We start from the raw sequence: 18,960 nt of genomic DNA, 5'->3' as shown, positions 1-18,960 counted from the left end.
TTAAATTAGATATATATCTATAATTATCTATCTGTAGTTATCTCATTTCTGGTTCACAGCTTAGCAGCGAACCGCCCTTTTTATGGCGGTTGACAGAGTCTCTGTTTTCCTCCGTCAATGTGGCAGATTCGCTGCATAGAATCTTAATATTAACAATGAAATTTTAGGTTTTTGGATAATACATACTACACTTGTGTATCCCACGCTGTTTTCTAAACTTAAACTCCAGTGTTTCCCACAGTGCATCTTTACATTTTCATATATATCTATCTATCTATCTGGTTGCCATATTATCTTCGGGTAACCGATCATATATCTATCTACATTTTATTTTTCCTATGTTGTACTATTATACCTCTGTCTCAAGTTGAGGGGAGAAAGATAGGGTTCAAATGAGTTTAATCCCCCCATATTCTGCATGTAAGAAAGAGGCTTACAATTTAGTGGCTGTCGTTTATATTTGTATAACGTGCCTAGACCTTAGTCAACCTGACTTTTATAGGTACGGATTCAATATCTCCTTAATTTTATCATGCCCATTTTTACATAAATCTTATTGTTTATCAGTGCTATATTTTTAAAATCTGTTTGTTATAGAATTTTTATATTATTATATTGTAAATACTGATATATGTGAATTGATATATGTTGTAAAGCGCTTAGAGTAAGTTTATTTTTATATAATGCGCTGTTATACATACTGTATAAAAATAATAATAACGTATTCATTTTTCTTTTTTTTTACTTCATACATACATTTGTTCGTTAATTTTCTCGTTTGAATTGTTTTACATTTGTTATTTAGGCCCTTTATAGCTGGCTATGTGGTATGGGTTTGCTCATGGTTGAAGGCCATATAGTGTCCTTTAGTTGTTATTTCTATGTAATTTAGTGGAGAGTTGTCTCACTGGCAATAATCTCTTAAAATTCTGATTCAAAACCATCGGCAAATTATCTCACATAATAAATGACTTTTATTCTCACTTAACTACAATTACATACTAGAAGTTACAAACATATACAAAAATAGCTATAATATACATGTAGTACATACATGTGTGAACAATACAATGAAATTAATTTATAGGACCCGATCAAAATGATAAGAAACACGTTATTTTTATGAAGTTATCTCCAACAATAAAATAAATATTAACACAGCATGCTTCACACAAACGTTTAAAAAAGGTTATGCGTGTAACAAGGAGAAAATAAAATATCACATGGGAAACGTACATGTAACTACAGTATTCATTACACGATCATATGTCAAATATTTTCTACATTGTAATTACATGTATCTGCATGGTGGTTATAAGAAAAATAGCAAATAATTGTTCTTTCGTACACATTTCTAGAGAGTCGTGTACGGCGTCTACATGGTCTACTGAGTGCAAAATGAATTCTAACAAAAACATGAATTTGCACAATTATTTCAATGAATGTCACTCTTGCCAGGTACATATGTGATCGAAATTTGGTCTACTGAACAATAATTTGTAGTCATAATTATATTGTAATAAAAGAAAACGCAGACACAGTGCAATATTAAATTTGAACGTAGTAGTCCAAATTACAACATTCTTTTTTTATCCAAAATAAAGTATAAATTCTTTTTTCGTGTTTAGCCTTTCCACTCATAAATCAAATTTGGGATAACTCTTAGTTAAACAAACAATTATTTTAAAACAGGACTGCGAAAGTATAGAATTCCAAGATTTTATTCATCAAAAGTCCCTATTAAGGATTCAAGAGGGTAACAGGAATAAAATTTTAATGCGGTATGTTGCTTTTTAACATAATCGTCCGTAATAAATTATAAATATTAACAAAGAAAGTCATACCATTTTCTCTGTTTTACTTCTCTGTTCTAATTTAAGAACGGAGGTTTTGCCTGGTTGTTCGCAGAAATACATGTATATATCTAGAACGTGTTTGGCACCTACTCAGTTAGTAGATGGTGTCAGATTGTTTTTGAGGTTCAAAAGTTAGCTTGTGATGAATTTGATGACTGGCGACAACAAATGCGAATAACTGATAGAGATAGTAAAAACATTTTTTTTTAATTTCATTTGTGAGTATATATATCAAAAAACGATTATACTGTGCGTATTGTTCAAAACAAACTCAGTCTTAAACTTCAGTAAAAGAGGGACAAAAGATACCAAAGGAAGATATATTAATATACATATTATACATCTGGGAATATTTCATTGGATACACAAGTCATTGTAATGTTATTGTTGACAGTAGTCTTCAAAGAAATTACGCTGACTATAAGTATTGGAAGAAATACTTGATACAGAGGGCCTTGTATTGATTCGTGAAGCATGTACGAAATCGGGTGTTGCCAATTTGTCTCCATCTTTAGTTCCATCATTTGTTTTGCGTGTATAAATATCCCAGGAGTCGAATACACTGGTGTTATCAATGTTCTCCTGCTTCCTACAAGCAAACACAATATCAATTAGTATTAACTATTTTGCATATGAAAAAAAATGATACTTCATGTGTCCAGCATACTTAAATAGGGTTAGTGCACAAAGAGATAGTTTTGATTAAAATGGATGTCGTTTATCATAGAAAAGTGAATATGGTGCTTCTACTCAGATCCTGCATAATGTAAAAAAGAGGCGAAGAAAAACTAACAACGTAATATAAATTAATGGCAAAAAAAATAAATCGACGAAAAGACGACGATTTTACAAATCAATTCATAAAAAACTAAAGACTGAGCACCACGATTCCCGTAAACAAAATAAAGGATTAGATCGAGTTTCTGGATCGGTGCTGATTATAGACAACTTCGTATAATCATACAATGTAGCTGTATATTTTGCAAAACTACAGACAGAAGATACTGAAGCGAAGTGGGCAATATAAATTGCGAAGTCCACTCAAAACTGACTACATCATGGCCACAACTAAAAAAAAATAGAGGACGAAGAACAATACCAAAGCATTGCACAGAAAACTAAAAGCAAGGCGGAAACTGCCTAAGGAATCCGATACTAATACTAAATTATTCTTTTTTGTAAAAATATTTCCGTATTCCATTACTGTATGCCGTACAACGAAACTATTTTCATTTACCTTTACATTATTTTTTGTGGCGGTATGTTGTCCAAGGTTGTGGTTTTCTTTCTGATATCGTTTAACACTCATATCTCACCCCTTATTTTACTGCTACACGTTCCGTTTGTTGATGGTTTAAAACAAAAATACTCTTGAAGGCCGTACGGTGACCTATAGTTGTTAATTTCTGTGTCATTTTGGTCTCTTGTGGACGGTTGTCTCATTGGCAATCATACATCTTTTTTTATATCTATCAAGAGAAAATATTTCTAAAACTTACCCTCAACTCTTCAATTACAATCATTGCAATTTTGCAATAATATCAAATCTATTTGTTTATGCACATGCACCCATAAATACTTCCCTGCATGCTCCGTTGAAAGATCGAGTTCATACTTTTAATTATTAGTGCTCTTTTCCCTAACAAACATTGAATCATAGATAAAATTGAGAATAGAAATGGGGAAATGTGTCAAAGAGGCAACAACCCGACCAAAGAATAGACAACAGCAGAAGGTCACCAACAGGTCTTCAATGCAGCGAGAAATTCCCGCACCCGGAGGCGTCCTTCAGCTGGTCCCTAAACAATTATATATACTAGTTCAGTGATAATAAACGCCATACTAAACTCCAAATTGTAATCAAGAAACTAAAATTAAAAAAAATACAAGACTGACAAAAGCCAGAGGCTTCTGACTTGGGACAGGCGCAAACATGCAGCGGGGTTAAACAGGTTTATGAGATCTCAACCCTCCCCCTATACCTCTAGCCATTGTAGAAAAGTAAACGCATAACAATACGCACATTAAAATTCAGTTCAAGAGAAGTCCGAGTCTGATGTCAGAAGATGAAACCAAAGAAAATAAACAAAATGACAATAATACATAAATAACACCAGACTACTAGCAGTTAACTGACATGCCAGCTCCAGACTTCAATTACACTGATTGAAAGATTATGACTTCATCATATGAGTATTAGGCACAATCCTTCCCGTTAGGGGTTTAGCATCATACATCTACCATCATAACATATATGAGAAGAAAATAACCCGTGTCATGCCAACAGCTGGTTTTTAAATATATGTGTTTAGTTCCGATATAAAGACCCTATAAGTGAATCAATATTAACGCCAAAATATGCAATCTTTAATGACCCGACAACAGTATCGTAACTATATCCCTTCTTAATAAGTCTATTAAAGGGTTTTGTTAGCTTCTGAGGTGAATACTGACATTTTTGTGCTTATAAAGAATATTTCCATAAAAAAATGTATGTGAAATACCTTAACGTATAAGACGTCTGCATGTTGAGCTATATTTACGAATGATGTCCTTATACCGATGATAAAATTTAGTAAATGTTTTGACTAGTTTGTGATATCGAAAACCCTGATGTAATAATTTTTCAGTAATACATGAATTTCTCTCGATAAAATTTAAAACATTGTTACATACACGAGCGAATCGTACAAGTTGAGATATATAAACACCGTAAGATGATGACAAGGGAACGTCGCCATCTAAAAATGGATAATTAACGATAGGAAATGAAAATCATCTCTTTTATCATAAATTTTAATTTTAAGCTTTCCGATAATGATATAGATATCAAGATCGAAGAAAGGGCAGTGGTCATTGTATTAGCTTTATTTAAAGTAAGTTCGACGGGATAAATTTCTTTAGTATACATACTGAAGTCGTCATTATTGAGAGCCAAAATATTATCCAAATATCTAAAAGTATTATTAATTATTATTTTGTATCAGATGTTGTTTCGAAGGGTCTTTGCTGATATTTTTTCATAAATTGTAACTCATTGCAATACAAAAACAGGTCCGCAATAAGTGGTGCACAGTTAGTCCCCATTGGAATTCCGATTACTTGACGATATACGGAATCTCCAAAGCGAACAAAAATGTTATCTAGTAAAATTACAAGGGCAGATAAAGTATCAGAGCATGTCCAATTGACATAGTTTTTTGTTTTTGTTTATTGCTACTAAAAAATGATCTAAATGAGTTTGAACATATGTATTCACATTCTTACTTTTTAAATGCCCATTTAATTCGGTGTGTAATTTTTTTTCTTAATGAGAACGTGAGGCAATGTGGTATATAGGGAAGAAAAATCAAAACTTTGAACAGATACAAAATCACCAATATAAGCATGCAATTTATCAAGTACTTCCAACGAGTTATTGACACTCCAAAAGTAATTAATTTCACTATTTTCGAAGGTCTTATTTAAACAATTTATTATCAGGTTTTTGATTGTACCAAGTGTACTTGTAAGAAGAATAGAAAATTTAGTAGTGGAACAATAGCTTGAAGACAAAATAAATCTATATTTGTACTTGGTGCTTTGTGTAGCTTCGGAAGCCAATAAATAGTTGGGACTTTCACTATATTTGGTTCTGCTTGTAAAGCGGTAGCTAAAAGTTTATGTTTGTTACAGATGTCGTTTTCTGAAATTGGAGTCAGTTGGAATGTTGGTGAATTGGTGATTTCTTTTTGCATAACCTCAATGTAAAATTTACGTCAAACAATAATAATATTATTAGCAGCTTTATCGGCCGGACAAAAACAAATTCCTTGGCTAATTCTTTTCGTTTACATGTATGTTTGATACGAGAAATAGGTTTATTATGGTTATTGTTAAGAGTAAAATGTTCTTTAAAATGTTGAATAGTACTTAAATCAACTATGTTCATTACTGAATTAAAAAAAGAGTCGAAAGATTTTTTGTCAGCTTTTTCCCATTTTATCCATTTCGAACAGTAAGTAAGGAGTGAGTCGTGGATGATATTACGACACTCATTCCAATTAATAATTGACGGGGGACGATATTTGGGTCCTTTACTGAGGAATGATTTTAACTCTCGGTCTTGAACGGTGTTAAGATCTCCTGTTATAACATGGGAAATGGGTCCATAAATGTATTTGGAATTACTGCAATTACATGAAGTAGGTGTATTTTCACTAATATTAACATCTTTACACAATTGGCTATAACTGAACACAAATTTCCAGGTAGATTTCTTGTAAATATAACAAATAAGAGGGAGCTCAATATTATCAAAATATCCAGGAATTTGTTCTTTAACAGAATGGTCGTTAAAAATACCGGCAATATTTACAAAGTCAAAACCTTTATTGACATACTTTATTTTAATAAAATGTTTTTTATGATCTTCAGGGCGATCAATTTTGGGAAACAGTTTAGAATTACAATATGCCATTATAATTTGAAAGATTTCATACTTAGACCTGCTATATGAAATTGTGATGCAATCCTCTAAAACTTTATTTAACTTATTAACTGGTAATGAACATAGTTTTGTTAACTGATAATGTTTGTCGTTGTTTTTAGAAATAGAAATTAGGTCCGAAATATTGGTATGATTGGTCCGAAATTTTCTTTGATTGCGATTTTTTCTACGACCATTGTTCATGTTTAAGATGCATCTGCATATAATCAAGTTTATTTCAAAGTTGATCAACATACTAGGGCCTGCGTTTCATTTCATATTGTTTTTATATGATTGTTGCTGATGAGAATAATGAAGGTATCTAGCAATAGGTTCTGAATGGTAAAGTTGAGGAACTGTTTTCGAAAGTGTTAAGAACGCTAACATAATTTGTTAAATTAGATAGAACATCAACATCACAGAAGACCATATTTATATGTCAATTCGTAGCCAAAATTTATCTGATTCATGAAACCAACGAAAGCTAAATGTTTACTTAATACTGGCGACATGACAATTGTTGAGAACATGAGGTATACTTTTTTTCGAACTCAATCTTTAGTATCTGTGAAGTGGATAGTACACTTTTTGTTCACTGTTCGTCGGTTGTTTTTTTCAAACATGATATCTGTTTTTCACCCTCTACTTTAGTGTTCCCCTTGCAACGTACTCCATTTTTTACCCGTGTATATGTTTGTATTAGAGGAAAAAAATACATCTTTATTTGAAAAAGATTCTAAAAAATTGACATACCTTTGACGAGCCCTTTTAAGAAAAAACCTTATCAATAGTATGGCACACACTATCACAATAAACAAAAGAACTGAACCTCCAATAAATATGGGTCCAATGTAAGAAATCACTTCATCGGCATCTGAAATAGAAATTTAAACAATGTTTTTGTGAATAATTGGTATTTGTCTTTACTAGTATCCTTGTGTCAAAATCTCTTTAATTGGCAATTTCAAGTGATATAAAGATAATAAAACCAGATCAGTTTTTGTCATGAAAACACGTATACAGTTGTATTGAACTTAGCTGTTTAATATAGGATTTTGGTAATCATTTTAAAAAGTAAAATCACTAAAATACTGAACTCCGAGGAAAATTTAAAAAAAAAAGTCCGCATTCAAATGCAAAATCAAGAAGAAATGTGTATGGTGTTGATAAAACTTCGGAACAAGGGTTTTTGCGAAATAATATTTTTTTGTATCTATGGAAAAATAAATGTTTGCTGTAATTAAAAAATTGACACCCTTTTAATGAGCTAAAAAATGATGTATATACAATGATGTATGATTTTCAATTGGTATATTGTCATTTTAATTTGTTGAATACGTTATTTTTATCCTTAGCGTATGTTTTAAGCAAAGATATATTTTGACACTGTACCTGTTATGACAGCCTCCGTTGTCTTTGTTACTGTAGTGACTGTTGTTCCATCAGTCGTTGTCAGTTTTGAGGACGTAGGTTTTGGTGTAGACTTTATTACAGTCGTTGTATCGACATCAGTCATGTCAGTAGTTGTTGATTGCTTCAACGTTGTTGTTTCTGTTGTTGACTCCTTATATGTTGTTCGTTCATCTGGTATATTTGGTTCATTTGTTGTTGTTGTTGTTTTGCCTATTGTTGACTCCTTATATGTTGTTGTTTCATCTGTTGTTGTTGGTACCTTATACTTTGTTGTTTCAACTGGTATAGTTGGTTCATTTGTTACTGTTGTTTTGCCTGTTGTTGTTTCATCTACTGTTGACTCCTTATATGTTGTTGTTTCATCTGTGGTTGTTGGTTCCTTGTATTTTGTTGGTTCATCTTCTGTTGTTGTTTCATCTGTTGTTGTTGGTTCCTTGTATATTGTTGGTTCATCTATTATTGTTGTTTTATCTGGTATTGTAGATCCCTTGTATGTTGTTGTTTTGTCTGTTGTTGTTTTGTCTGTTGTTGTTTTGTCTGCTGTTGTTTTGTCTGTTGTTGTTTCATCTGTTGTTGTTTGCTTGTCTGTTGTTGAATAATCTGTTGTTGGTTCCTTGTATGTTGTTGACTCCTTGTATGTTGTTGGTTCATCTTTTGTTGTTGTTTCATCTGGTATTGTTGATCTTTTGTATGTTGTTGTTTTGTCTGTTGTTGTTTCATCTGTTGTTGTTGGTTCCTTGTATGTTGTTGGTTCATCTTCTGTTGTTGTTTCATCTGTTGTTGTTGGTTCCATGTATATTGTTGGTTCATCTATTGTTGTTGTTTTATCTGGTATTGTAGATCCCTTGTATGTTGTTGTTTTGTATGTTGTTGTTTTGTCTGTTGTTGTTTTGTCTGTTGTTGTTTCATCTGTTGTTGTTTGCTTGCCTGTTGTTGTTTTGTCTGTTGTTGAATAATCTGTTGTTAGTTCCTTGTATGTTGTTAGTTCATCTTTTGTTGTTGTTTCATCTGGTATTGTTGATCCTTTGTGTGTTGTTGTCTTGTCTGTTGTTGTTTCATCTGTTGTTATTGGTTCCTTGTATGTTGTTGGTTCATTTTTTGTTGTTGTTTCATCTGGTATTGTTGATTCCTTGTATGTTGTTGTTTCGTCTGTTGTTGTTGGATCTTTTGTTGTTGTTTCATCTGGTATAGTTGGTTCATATGTTGTTGTTGACTCTTTAAAAGTTGGTTCAGCTTTTGTTGTTGGTTCCTTTTTAGTTGTTGTTTCGTCTGTTATTGTTGGTTTCTTGTATTTTGTTGTTTTATCTGTTGTTGTTGATTGATCTGATGTTACTACTTCCTTATATGTTGATGTTTTATCTGTTGTCGTTGATTCAACTAGTGTTGTTGTTTCATCTGTTGTTGGTTCTTTGTATGATGCTTTCCCATCTTTTTCCGTTGGTATCATGTAAGTTGTTGTTTTGTCTGATCTTGTCGTGTCCTTGTATGTTGTCTGTTCTCTATATTTTGTTGTTTCATCTAATGGTGTTAACTCCTTGTATGTTGGTGTAACATATGATGTTGTCGTTTCCTTGTATGTTGTTATTTCATCTGGTGTTGTTGATTCCTTGTATGTAGGTGTTTCATCTTTTGTTGTTGATTCCATGACTCTTGTTGTTTCTATTACAGCTGATCTACCTGTCGTTTTTGTTGTTGATTCTTTTCTTGTAAATGTTTGAGCTGATGTTGCGTCTTTGAGTGTTGTATCAGTTGTTGAAAGTTCTTGATTTGTTGATGTTTTTTGTAATGTTTTTAATTGTTCTGTTACTGACGTTGGTTCATTTGTGGTGCTTTTGACTGATGTCAGTTGTTTTATGGACGAATTTTCAACAGGTAATGCCGTATCGCTTAGGGTTGATGCAGTGACAGTTGTTGTTTTCTTATATGTAGATATCTCAAATACCGTTTTGTCTGTAGTAATTATTCCAAATTGTGTTGAACCTTGATTAGGTTTATAAGTTTTTGTTATTGAATCGAAGGTACTGAACTGTTTTGTAGTTTGTGTTTTCTGACTGGTTGTCGACTCCACTGCTTTTACTGTCAAGGATAGAGTTTTTGTTAGAGAAGTTGATGAGTTATCTGTTGTTGTAGTATCAATATTGGTTGTTGTAAAATCAGGGCATGAATCCTACAAAATTCAACGTAACAGTACTAGTTATTACAGTAAAGAATACTCATATAGGTAATTGAGTTATTTCGTTTGACCCTTTTTTAATCTAAAACTCTTTTCACTGATGAGTCTTATGTAGACGAAACGCGCGTCTGGCGTACTAAATTATAATCTTGGTACCTTTGATAACTATTCGTGCTTTACTAGTTATACATAGTTGACTTTCATTGATTTTGTACAAGAATTCCTGATAAATATAAAGCCATACAAGCACGTCGGAGGCAACAATGAAGGAAGTGTAATTAGGCCTCTAATTTGACCCCTTTCATTCAAAAATTACAAAATACTTATAATAAATATAATGCATATCATTGTTCAAATATACAAAAGACGTTAGTTTGTCGGACAGCAGTATTTGCATCTTTGTACTTTGTCTCACATATTGAAGATGCAACATCTCACATGTAATGCAAAACATCAAACTTATACAAAGGGTTTGACTAAATAGATGTTTGCTATAACATGTATTTTACAATGTCAATGTGTGAAACATAAATGTACTTATTCTGTGTCATGAACATATATCCGTATCCTTTGTTTTTCTATTATGTAATAATTTTTTGGGGAAAAGCTGTTGCTCGTATCTAAATTTCCAAAAACCATGAGTCAAATGGCCAGTTTAGATCAAACTTGTTCATATCAACACAAATGACATTTCTGCATGCACTTACGTTTCAAAACGAGAGCAACTGGTTCCTTTATCAATAATAACATATGTTTTTAAGATGTCAATTAATTCATATAGTTCTGTACTGTCGTTTATCCCTGGGGGACTCCGTTGTAATTCTGCTGTTTACATATTCTGCTGTTTTACTATATTATTTATTTGTCTATTTCTCAGTGCATAGTGTTCTTGTGTTTGTTTGTCCTGTCACGAAGTGTTGTCATTTTAGTGTGTTTTTTTCTTTCATTCCCATATAAGCAGGAAGTTTGGCTAGCCATAACACCATCGTCAACCGATCATTTCCAACTACTTTTTAGAATTTTATTCTTATCTTGTGTTGTTACACACCATTTTCTAAGTTTAGTGCACATGGGTCAGTGCTTACAAACCCGGTTCAGCAAATTACCTTCTTCTTGGATTATGTTAGTTACCTTACTACAGGACACGCTGTCAATACGAAATCATATAAAGATGAAGAGAACAGATGAGCAGATAATAAAGGGCTAGCAATTTGATAAAAATTGTATGATGTTATCAATTAAAATGATTAAAGAAACAAATACCCTTATATTTTATCATTTTTGTTTATCACTTACAATTACCACACAGGAAATTGAGGATGCATTACAGTCATAACAGTCTTCATCATATATGATTAAGTTGACTGCGTCACCAAATTCGATACCATTATTTGACATGCGCAATTCATATCCTTCCGCCATTACAGGATCCATAATTGATCTCTTATTACGATTTCCATTGAGATCAACCGATACCATAAAACTATTTCTATATTCAGCCATCACAATAACCGTGTCAGTATATGTTTTTGAATTACCGTTTATCTGCAAGTACACAATTAACATGTATTTGTAATTACAAGAGTTTTAACTTCCAAGTGAAAGAAAAAACAAGAAGCACTACCATAAGTTGAAATAAGAGACATACTTTTGCAAAATAAAGACAAATAATCAACCAAGATAGCACTCGATTAAAAATAAAATTTGTGAAAAAAAGTCCCTCCGCAAAATCGAGGAGAACTAGGTTTCTTGTTTTCTCGTTTGAATTGTTTTACATTTGTCAATTCGAAGCTTTTCATAGCTGACAATTTTATATGGGTTTTGCTTAATGTTGAAGGTCATGAGGTGACCCAATTGTTAATCATGTCTATGTCATTTGGTCTCTGGTGGAGAGTTGTTTCATTGGCTATTATGCCCAATCTCCTTATTTTTGTCACATTCTCAAGAAAAGTCAACCGTAAATACTTATATAACGATACCCGTCAAATTTTACATATAATTTGACCTGTCATTGTCAATGAGTGGCCTTCATTGTATTTTCTATGGGAATATAGCCTTCCAATTACTTCTGTATTCTTCAACCTTTTACCTGAAAATGTGTTTTATTACACCATACATTTCTCGACTGAAAAAAGCCGTAGATATTTGTTCGCTCACAAGCTCTGGTACGCGTACTGCACAGTCCACTAGTAGGTAAACTAGTGTTTGTCGGTGGCACAGTTATTTCATTTGAACAGTCGTCACCTATAAAACCATCTTTACATGTACAACTTCCTGCAACAAAAGGATTTTACATTGTTAATGTGAATTGCATAATGCATACCCAGGAAAAAACACACTCCAGGAAATTTAATGGATAAGAAGGAACAGTAATAGCAAGTTTTTTAGTTTACATTTACTGATCTGTAAGAAATGTTTGCAACTATATAACGAGATGCTATATGAGATTGATTGTTGTTTGCTTTACGTCATGATGAGAACATTTAATTTCGTTCGATACCTAGAAAGTTCCAATGCATAATAATGTCTATCTTTTTCATTTAAAAAATAGAGTTAGAATATGAAGAGGAAAAAAAAAACGGAAAAAATGCAGGGACTCCTCAAGTTTATTCTCATATAACTATGCCTTTATAGGAACAGGGGACACATTCAATGATCACACTAAGAATACAGTTGCGTTACCCATGTCAGGGACTGTAGTAATTTCGTTCGACGCAAATCTTAATTGACTAAGATTACCGGTGTTTTTTCTGCTGAAGATGGGTGATTCTCACGAGGTACAACGAATTTATCTACTAGTTAAAAAAAATAGACACCATGATACAGACTTGTGTATGGAAAGTGTCATTAAAAACCAGCAATCAATCAATCTATCAATCGGTTATTGAGAATGACTTCGACATCTGTGTTTGAAATTTTTTTACAGTACCAAAATTAGTTTTTATTTTAAAAGGATCCAATAGATAGTTGCTTGACATAACATAATTATTAAACATGTATCGTACCCGAAGTGCAGTTTCCGTTATTACTACAATTGTTTCGACAAAGTAGGCTTGTAATATATTCTAACATAGTATGTGACCCATTCTCTGTCTTGGTTTCAGCCATTATCTCGTTCCTTGAAACTTCCATGATTGTGTATGTCTGCATTGCACCAACTGTATCTTGCACAAACGAAGTATCTGCAGTTAACTAAAATATATTGAAGCAGTGTGTAAGAATAATGTGGACAACAGACAAATACATATTAAAAAATAAATGAATAGAAAAGTACTCAAAACCGAAATCTAAAGCGTATAGGATTAACTAAGCAATACATTATTCTTAAACGGAGATACATTGGTGAGCCTTAAAGTCATAAGAAACCTCAAATTAAAAAAAATCATGCATATGTTTTTTATAACTAAATTGATAGTTTTCATTATACAACTTCTGTACATATACTTTTTTCTGAGGAAAATTTCTTTAATTTGTCCACATTTAGAAGAAGTTTATTTATTTTTAATTGCTTGCTTCCAGGAAGCAATTCGCCGACATATTTTCCGTATGCATAGTGACCTGAGCGTAACCCTCCTCGTAAAAATCCGGCGATCGCAATACGCATGGATCTGTCATTAAAATAAACAATTATCTGATTGTACATGTTAAACACGTGCTCAATACCCATGCTTTTTGTTATTTGTTTCCTATAAGGTGACAATCGGTAAACTTCGACTTTAAACACGGCATTTAATGAGCAGCCATATTTGTTAAATCATAACAGACAGAGAGAAAAAAAAATTGACGATTATACGATATATTTGCATAAAAAATGACAAAATCGTGCACAGAGTTCTAAGTTTATGATATATACAGGCATTGGTTCAAGAATGGAATAAACATTATTTTTCACCACTCACTGGTTTCATATGACTTTAAATTTTCATATGTTTCAATTGTTTTAATATTATTACAATTAAAACAGTCTCCTGCTAAAGTCTTGTTAAAGGTTACCGTTGCAGTTTAAATTTGACAAAATTTTGGGTTTCCCTTTAAAACAGTAGGAATATATTTTATTGTGTGTTTTTGAATATGTTCTCAATGTGTTTATCCATAATTGATTCGCAATATTTACAGTAGAAACATGTTTTTAAGTAATTCTGAAATGTCACGGCAATATTCATAGCCATAATTATATCAATTGTTTATAATTATTGCACAAGTTTTGACGTTCTCAAATAACCCATTATAAATTGAAAACATTGCCAGAAAAAAACTAATGTTAAATATATGCAAACATAATGAGATATATATTATAAACAAAAGAAATAAATGTCTCCTATACCAAAGGGGTACCCATAGCTTAGGTATATTACTAATCTAATCAGTGAAATAAAGTATCTGAAATTTAAAAAAAAACAATTTATTATGTTTCTATATATGCCCCCTCGAGCGACAATGTTTAAAAAAAGATTCAATAACATTTCGATTTAATTGTGCACACCCTTCACTAGTGGCCCATGTGTTAGAAGTTTCAAATGCTTGTTCATTTTTTACTTCATCTTGATGAATATTTTCGACCATGATGAAGTCCAAAATATGTTTACAACATGTTTTAGTTTTGTCTGAATAATAGGGCATATGGGAAATACATGAAACAACCTAAGACATGAGGTACCAAATATGTCAACAAAGTCTCCAAGAACAATGAGATCGTCTTTCTGAGTTATATTATGTCATGTTTATCTAAATCTATAGGGGGTGTTCTTATTAACAGTTTAGTCTGAGAAAAATAGGATGTATTTAGTTTAAAAAATATTTATTTATGGTGGATTGGGAAACAAGTTATTGCAACTTATATGATTCCCTTTCCACTTTGCAGGTGCGAGAGCTGCCTTGTAGCGGCATGAGCCTTCTCTTTTTCGAAACGAGGTGTATTTAGCAATGGAAATTAAACTTTGATGAGGCTGGAGTACTTTTAGTTAGGTTCTGTTTTTACTTAGTTTTAATTCGACGAAAAAAGTAATTTTCAAATTAGTTCTACGATAAATTTTGTTCTTAAGATGTTTACTTACAATACTGTACGATGTTTGTTTTTTTAGCAATAGTAGTTTATCGATGTTCAAATCTAATTAGAAAAATACAAATAATGATAAAAAAAAATCTGTGGGAGCTGTTTGTTCGTTAAAAGAAATGGTATGTTTTATTTCTGAAACAGCAACGTGAACTATATATTGTGTCATGTATTCCGTCGCCTCTAAAAATGTTGCTAATGAATAAAACAATATGACTACAAAAGATATGAAACCAACGTAAACTGATCAGCATAAAACAAAATATCAAAATGTGACGTAAGATAAATACTGGTGGAATCCCCTATTTGAGACAGGCGTAAGAATACCTGGAGGGGATTACTATTTTAAAAATTCCATCACCTTTTGAATGTCTCTTAAATGTTGCTGATTCATCATAATGTTTTTTTTCATGTAACCTCAAAATGTTTATCACCTTTATGTCTAGTATGCAAGATTCGATGTAATCTGATATCGACAATCCAGTGACTGCCCCAAATAGATCGATAGGAATTCCATTCTCAATACGTTCATAACAAGTTTGATTTGCTTTTTCTTCTGTCCATCCATTTCTAAACTCAGGTGTCTATACAAAAAGCATTCGAAAAAATAAACTGATAATTGAAAACAGTACAGATATATGTAATATATATTACGAAAGAAAGATTGGATGTACAATACTTTTTTTTTTTTAAATCAGTAGCTTTTTGTTTCATTTAGTTATAAGATTGCTTTTTCTTTAATGGAGGAAAAACAATTATTAAGGTGATATAAAATGGTTGACTCAATTTTTCTACTTAAATTTCACACATATTTATTTATCATTTTAATTATTAGTATAGATTTTTACTGCTTCATCTATCATTTATGGTTGTGCATTTAAGAAGATACCTCTGGATCAATGCTTAAATCATCGTCAATTTCCAAAGGTTTGACATCCGAAATGTCATCTGTGTCAGAAAGACTCCTTCGAATTATTCTATGATCTGTAGAACGCTTTTGTCTGTAATAACTTGGTTCACATATTGTAACAAAAGGGCTGATGGTATTGTCATCGACATAGTTTTGTTGCGCAGACGAGCATGTTTCAGTACTTTCTGTTAAATTACATTGACTCGAATAAAATAGTTCGAAGTCATCTGCTGGTGATGCTTGCTTTTCACAAACACAATATCTTTCGGTTGTTCCGGCTGTACTATTCATTATGTACCCAGTGTCGACTTTTGATTTGTGTAGAAATTCTGGCTCTGGTATAAAGAGTGATTCGTCTAACATTGTTGTTGAGCTTATTCTAAAACATTATGAACAGTTTAATATATTAGGCTTTTATTGTATGGAAATTATATTACTGTTCCAATAATAGAAAATATTTTTCGCTGTAAGAAAAGTCATTGACATTTGATAAGACGTTTCTTAAGTGATTTAATGCCTTTTTTGGCCTTACTTCAGAGTATTGATTCTGTGTTCTTTATGTCATTATTTTGTTAGTTTTTAGACCATATTTAGATATTTCACTGTTTTAATCTCAAACATAAATGTCACTTGGTCTCTTGCAGAAAGTTATCTCATTGGCAAGCATACCCAAATTCCTTACATTTAAAAAATTGCAGATTTGAAGGGTTCTAAAAATAAACTTTGATAAAAACAAATTTCACGGACGACCCTTTTGAAGTGCAATTGATGGTGCTTCCAGTAGTCAAATTATTTTCTGTAGATTGAAATATTGAATCAAATAAGAAAATTTCCGGATAGAAATATAAATTCCACAACTGCAACAAGTGTGCTACGATATTTCTCCACTCGATACAGTTAAAGTTAATATATAAAGCGCGAGGCTTGCCGAGCTTTTTAGATAATTAAAGTTTAATTGTCGAGAGTGGAAAAATATCGTTACACACGAGTTATGGGGGTGGAATCTGTTTCTCTAAAGATTTTTTTTCCTTTTTTTCAAAGATTTAAAGAAAGTTGTGTACTATATATGAAGTCATCAGACATGGTCGCATCTTTTCATGACGTCACAATAGGAAAATTCAAAAGAGACCAAAAAAATTGAACGTCACATTCAAATGTTGACCAATCATTTGCCTAGATAAGATTTTTCACCAGTGAGGAGAAATATTTTTTTCACACCGATCAAGAAATGTGAAAATAGCCCAAAAATTAGAGAAATAACTAAAGACACGTTGCAAACGCATAAAATACATGTTACATGTTATATTGCGTTGAGACAGTCATGATGATAAAAAATGGCACAAGAAAGACGTCTTTGTTCATACAATCAAATGGTGTGGATTCATTTATTTTCATGTGTATGAGTTTTCTTGGGATTGAGGAAAACTTGCGATTTTTGGATATTTGATTTCGGGGTCTTACCAGTCACTTCATACAAAACTTATAGAAATTTGTTATTCGTTAATCAGATGATGACGTGGTTCACATGTTTCCACGAAACCAACAACAATTGGTGTCAAACTAATAATAATGAATCCAAAGTGATCGTTTGTCAAGTGGCATAAAGAAGGCAGATATATTACATAATAATAATAAAAAAAAACCCAAGAAGCGTAGTTATTGGCGTCATTACAATCTTAGGTGTAATACCACTATTGAATGTTAGTTGTATTTTGAAATCTGCACTTTTCGAGTACTATAGTAAAATTTCACATAATGTTTCATTGCAAATAATAGATACAATAAAATTCGTACTTTATTTGGTCTTTTAAAACTTTTTTTATTCGAGCGTCACTGATGAGTATTTTAGAGACGAAAAGCGAGTCTGACGCAAATACAAAATTTAATTCTGGTATCTATGTTGAGCTTATTTGCAACAACTGGGATTATGCAACTGCTGGTGGATTTGTTTTTATTCCCCGTGGTTATCACCTGTACAGTAATCAGCTCTTCTGTGTTGACATGAATTATCATTTGAATGGTCATAATAATAAATAAACTGTTTACCAAACTTTGAATTATAGAAACACTGAGGCTTTTCTACCTCAGGAAAAGGTTAACTTAGAGTGGCCGTTCGTGTAATTGGCGGTTTGAACATACCGTATTAAATTTTCAACGCGTTGGTATTTACTTTCATCAACGCGTTGGTTTTTACTTTCAACGCGTTGGTTTTTACTTTCAACGCGTTGGTTTTTATTATTAACTCGTTGGTTTTTACTATCAACGCGTTGGTCTTTTCAACGCGTTGGTTTTCACTATCAACGCGTTGGTCTTCCTTTTCAACGCGTTGGTTCGTAATTCATACGTTATAAAAAACCAACGCGTTGGTTTTTAATTCGATTTGTAAGTTTTCCACTTATGTCTACCAATCAACATCTTTGTAACAAAGTTCAATATTATCAACCGTTCGGACGGACTCCGGTTTGTTGTTTAGTTTGGCGGGGAAAATATCCACCGTTTTACTGACTTGCTACATGGAGACACGTAGAGGAGACCGAGGGCGATTTTTAGATCGATTCAAGGAAATGTTGAATTATTGCAGCCAGATTAGCACTTCGAATACAATGGACGATGATACATCAGAAAATGTTCGAGGAAGGTACACATGTTTGATATATGTTTAGGGTTAATAAAAACTACATGATATTAAGTCCAAATATATTTCGTGATAGTCTGTATTCTCGTCAGAGCATACATTCAAGCAGTACCCACTACAAAGAAAATTGATAAGGTGGAAAACATCTTCAAAACTGTTTCCGTACAAGCAATAACAACGTTTTTTCGTAAACGACCAGGTTACGAAACGAACTGCACCCATGAAAGTTACAAAAATTGAGTTTCAAAGGAATAACGGTCAGCTAGGTTGCTATCAGATTTTCGCTAAAAAAATATATGCAATTTATATATAGTAATTTAAAGTTTTTACACTAAATTTACAGTAGTATGAGATATTGGTTACTGGTTATTAGAACCCGGGAATGAGGGATGAAAATCGAGGGCTAGATCAGAGGGAATCAGTGGCAGGAACTGGGAGAAAGATGACTAAAA

General features: G+C 32.3%; 1 protein-coding gene across 1 annotated transcript; it reads right to left on the bottom strand.

The window, feature by feature from the left end:
• Positions 1-1,067: 1,067 nt before the first annotated feature.
• Positions 1,068-11,413, bottom strand: LOC134701777 (cell surface glycoprotein 1-like). Its single transcript, XM_063563204.1, has 4 exons — positions 11,207-11,413; positions 7,717-9,904; positions 7,078-7,198; positions 1,068-2,445 (listed from the first exon to the last, which is right to left on the bottom strand). The coding sequence occupies exons 1-4, from the start codon at positions 11,411-11,413 to the stop codon at positions 2,238-2,240; spliced, it is 2,724 nt and encodes a 907-aa protein (XP_063419274.1). The 3' UTR covers positions 1,068-2,237.
• Positions 11,414-18,960: the final 7,547 nt, after the last annotated feature.

The sequence above is a fragment of the Mytilus trossulus genome, chromosome 1 (genome assembly GCF_036588685.1).
Source record: "Mytilus trossulus isolate FHL-02 chromosome 1, PNRI_Mtr1.1.1.hap1, whole genome shotgun sequence".
Taxonomy (NCBI): domain Eukaryota; kingdom Metazoa; phylum Mollusca; class Bivalvia; order Mytilida; family Mytilidae; genus Mytilus; species Mytilus trossulus.
The sequence above is the reverse complement of the archived record's forward strand: the minus strand, read 5'-3'. Positions and strand labels throughout refer to the sequence as shown.

Excerpts from the sequence above, each read along its gene's own strand:
- LOC134701777 (XM_063563204.1), bottom strand. The coding sequence starts at position 11,413 with ATGGCTGAATATAGAAATAGTTTTATGGTATCGGTTGATCTCAATGGA. Across the intron at positions 9,905-11,206 it reads CAATTTCCTGTGTGGTAATT|GATTCATGCCCTGATTTTAC; the intron begins GTAAGTGATAAA and ends TGAATTTTGTAG. Across the intron at positions 2,446-7,077 it reads CTTAAAAGGGCTCGTCAAAG|GAAGCAGGAGAACATTGATA; the intron begins GTATGTCAATTT and ends GTTTGCTTGTAG.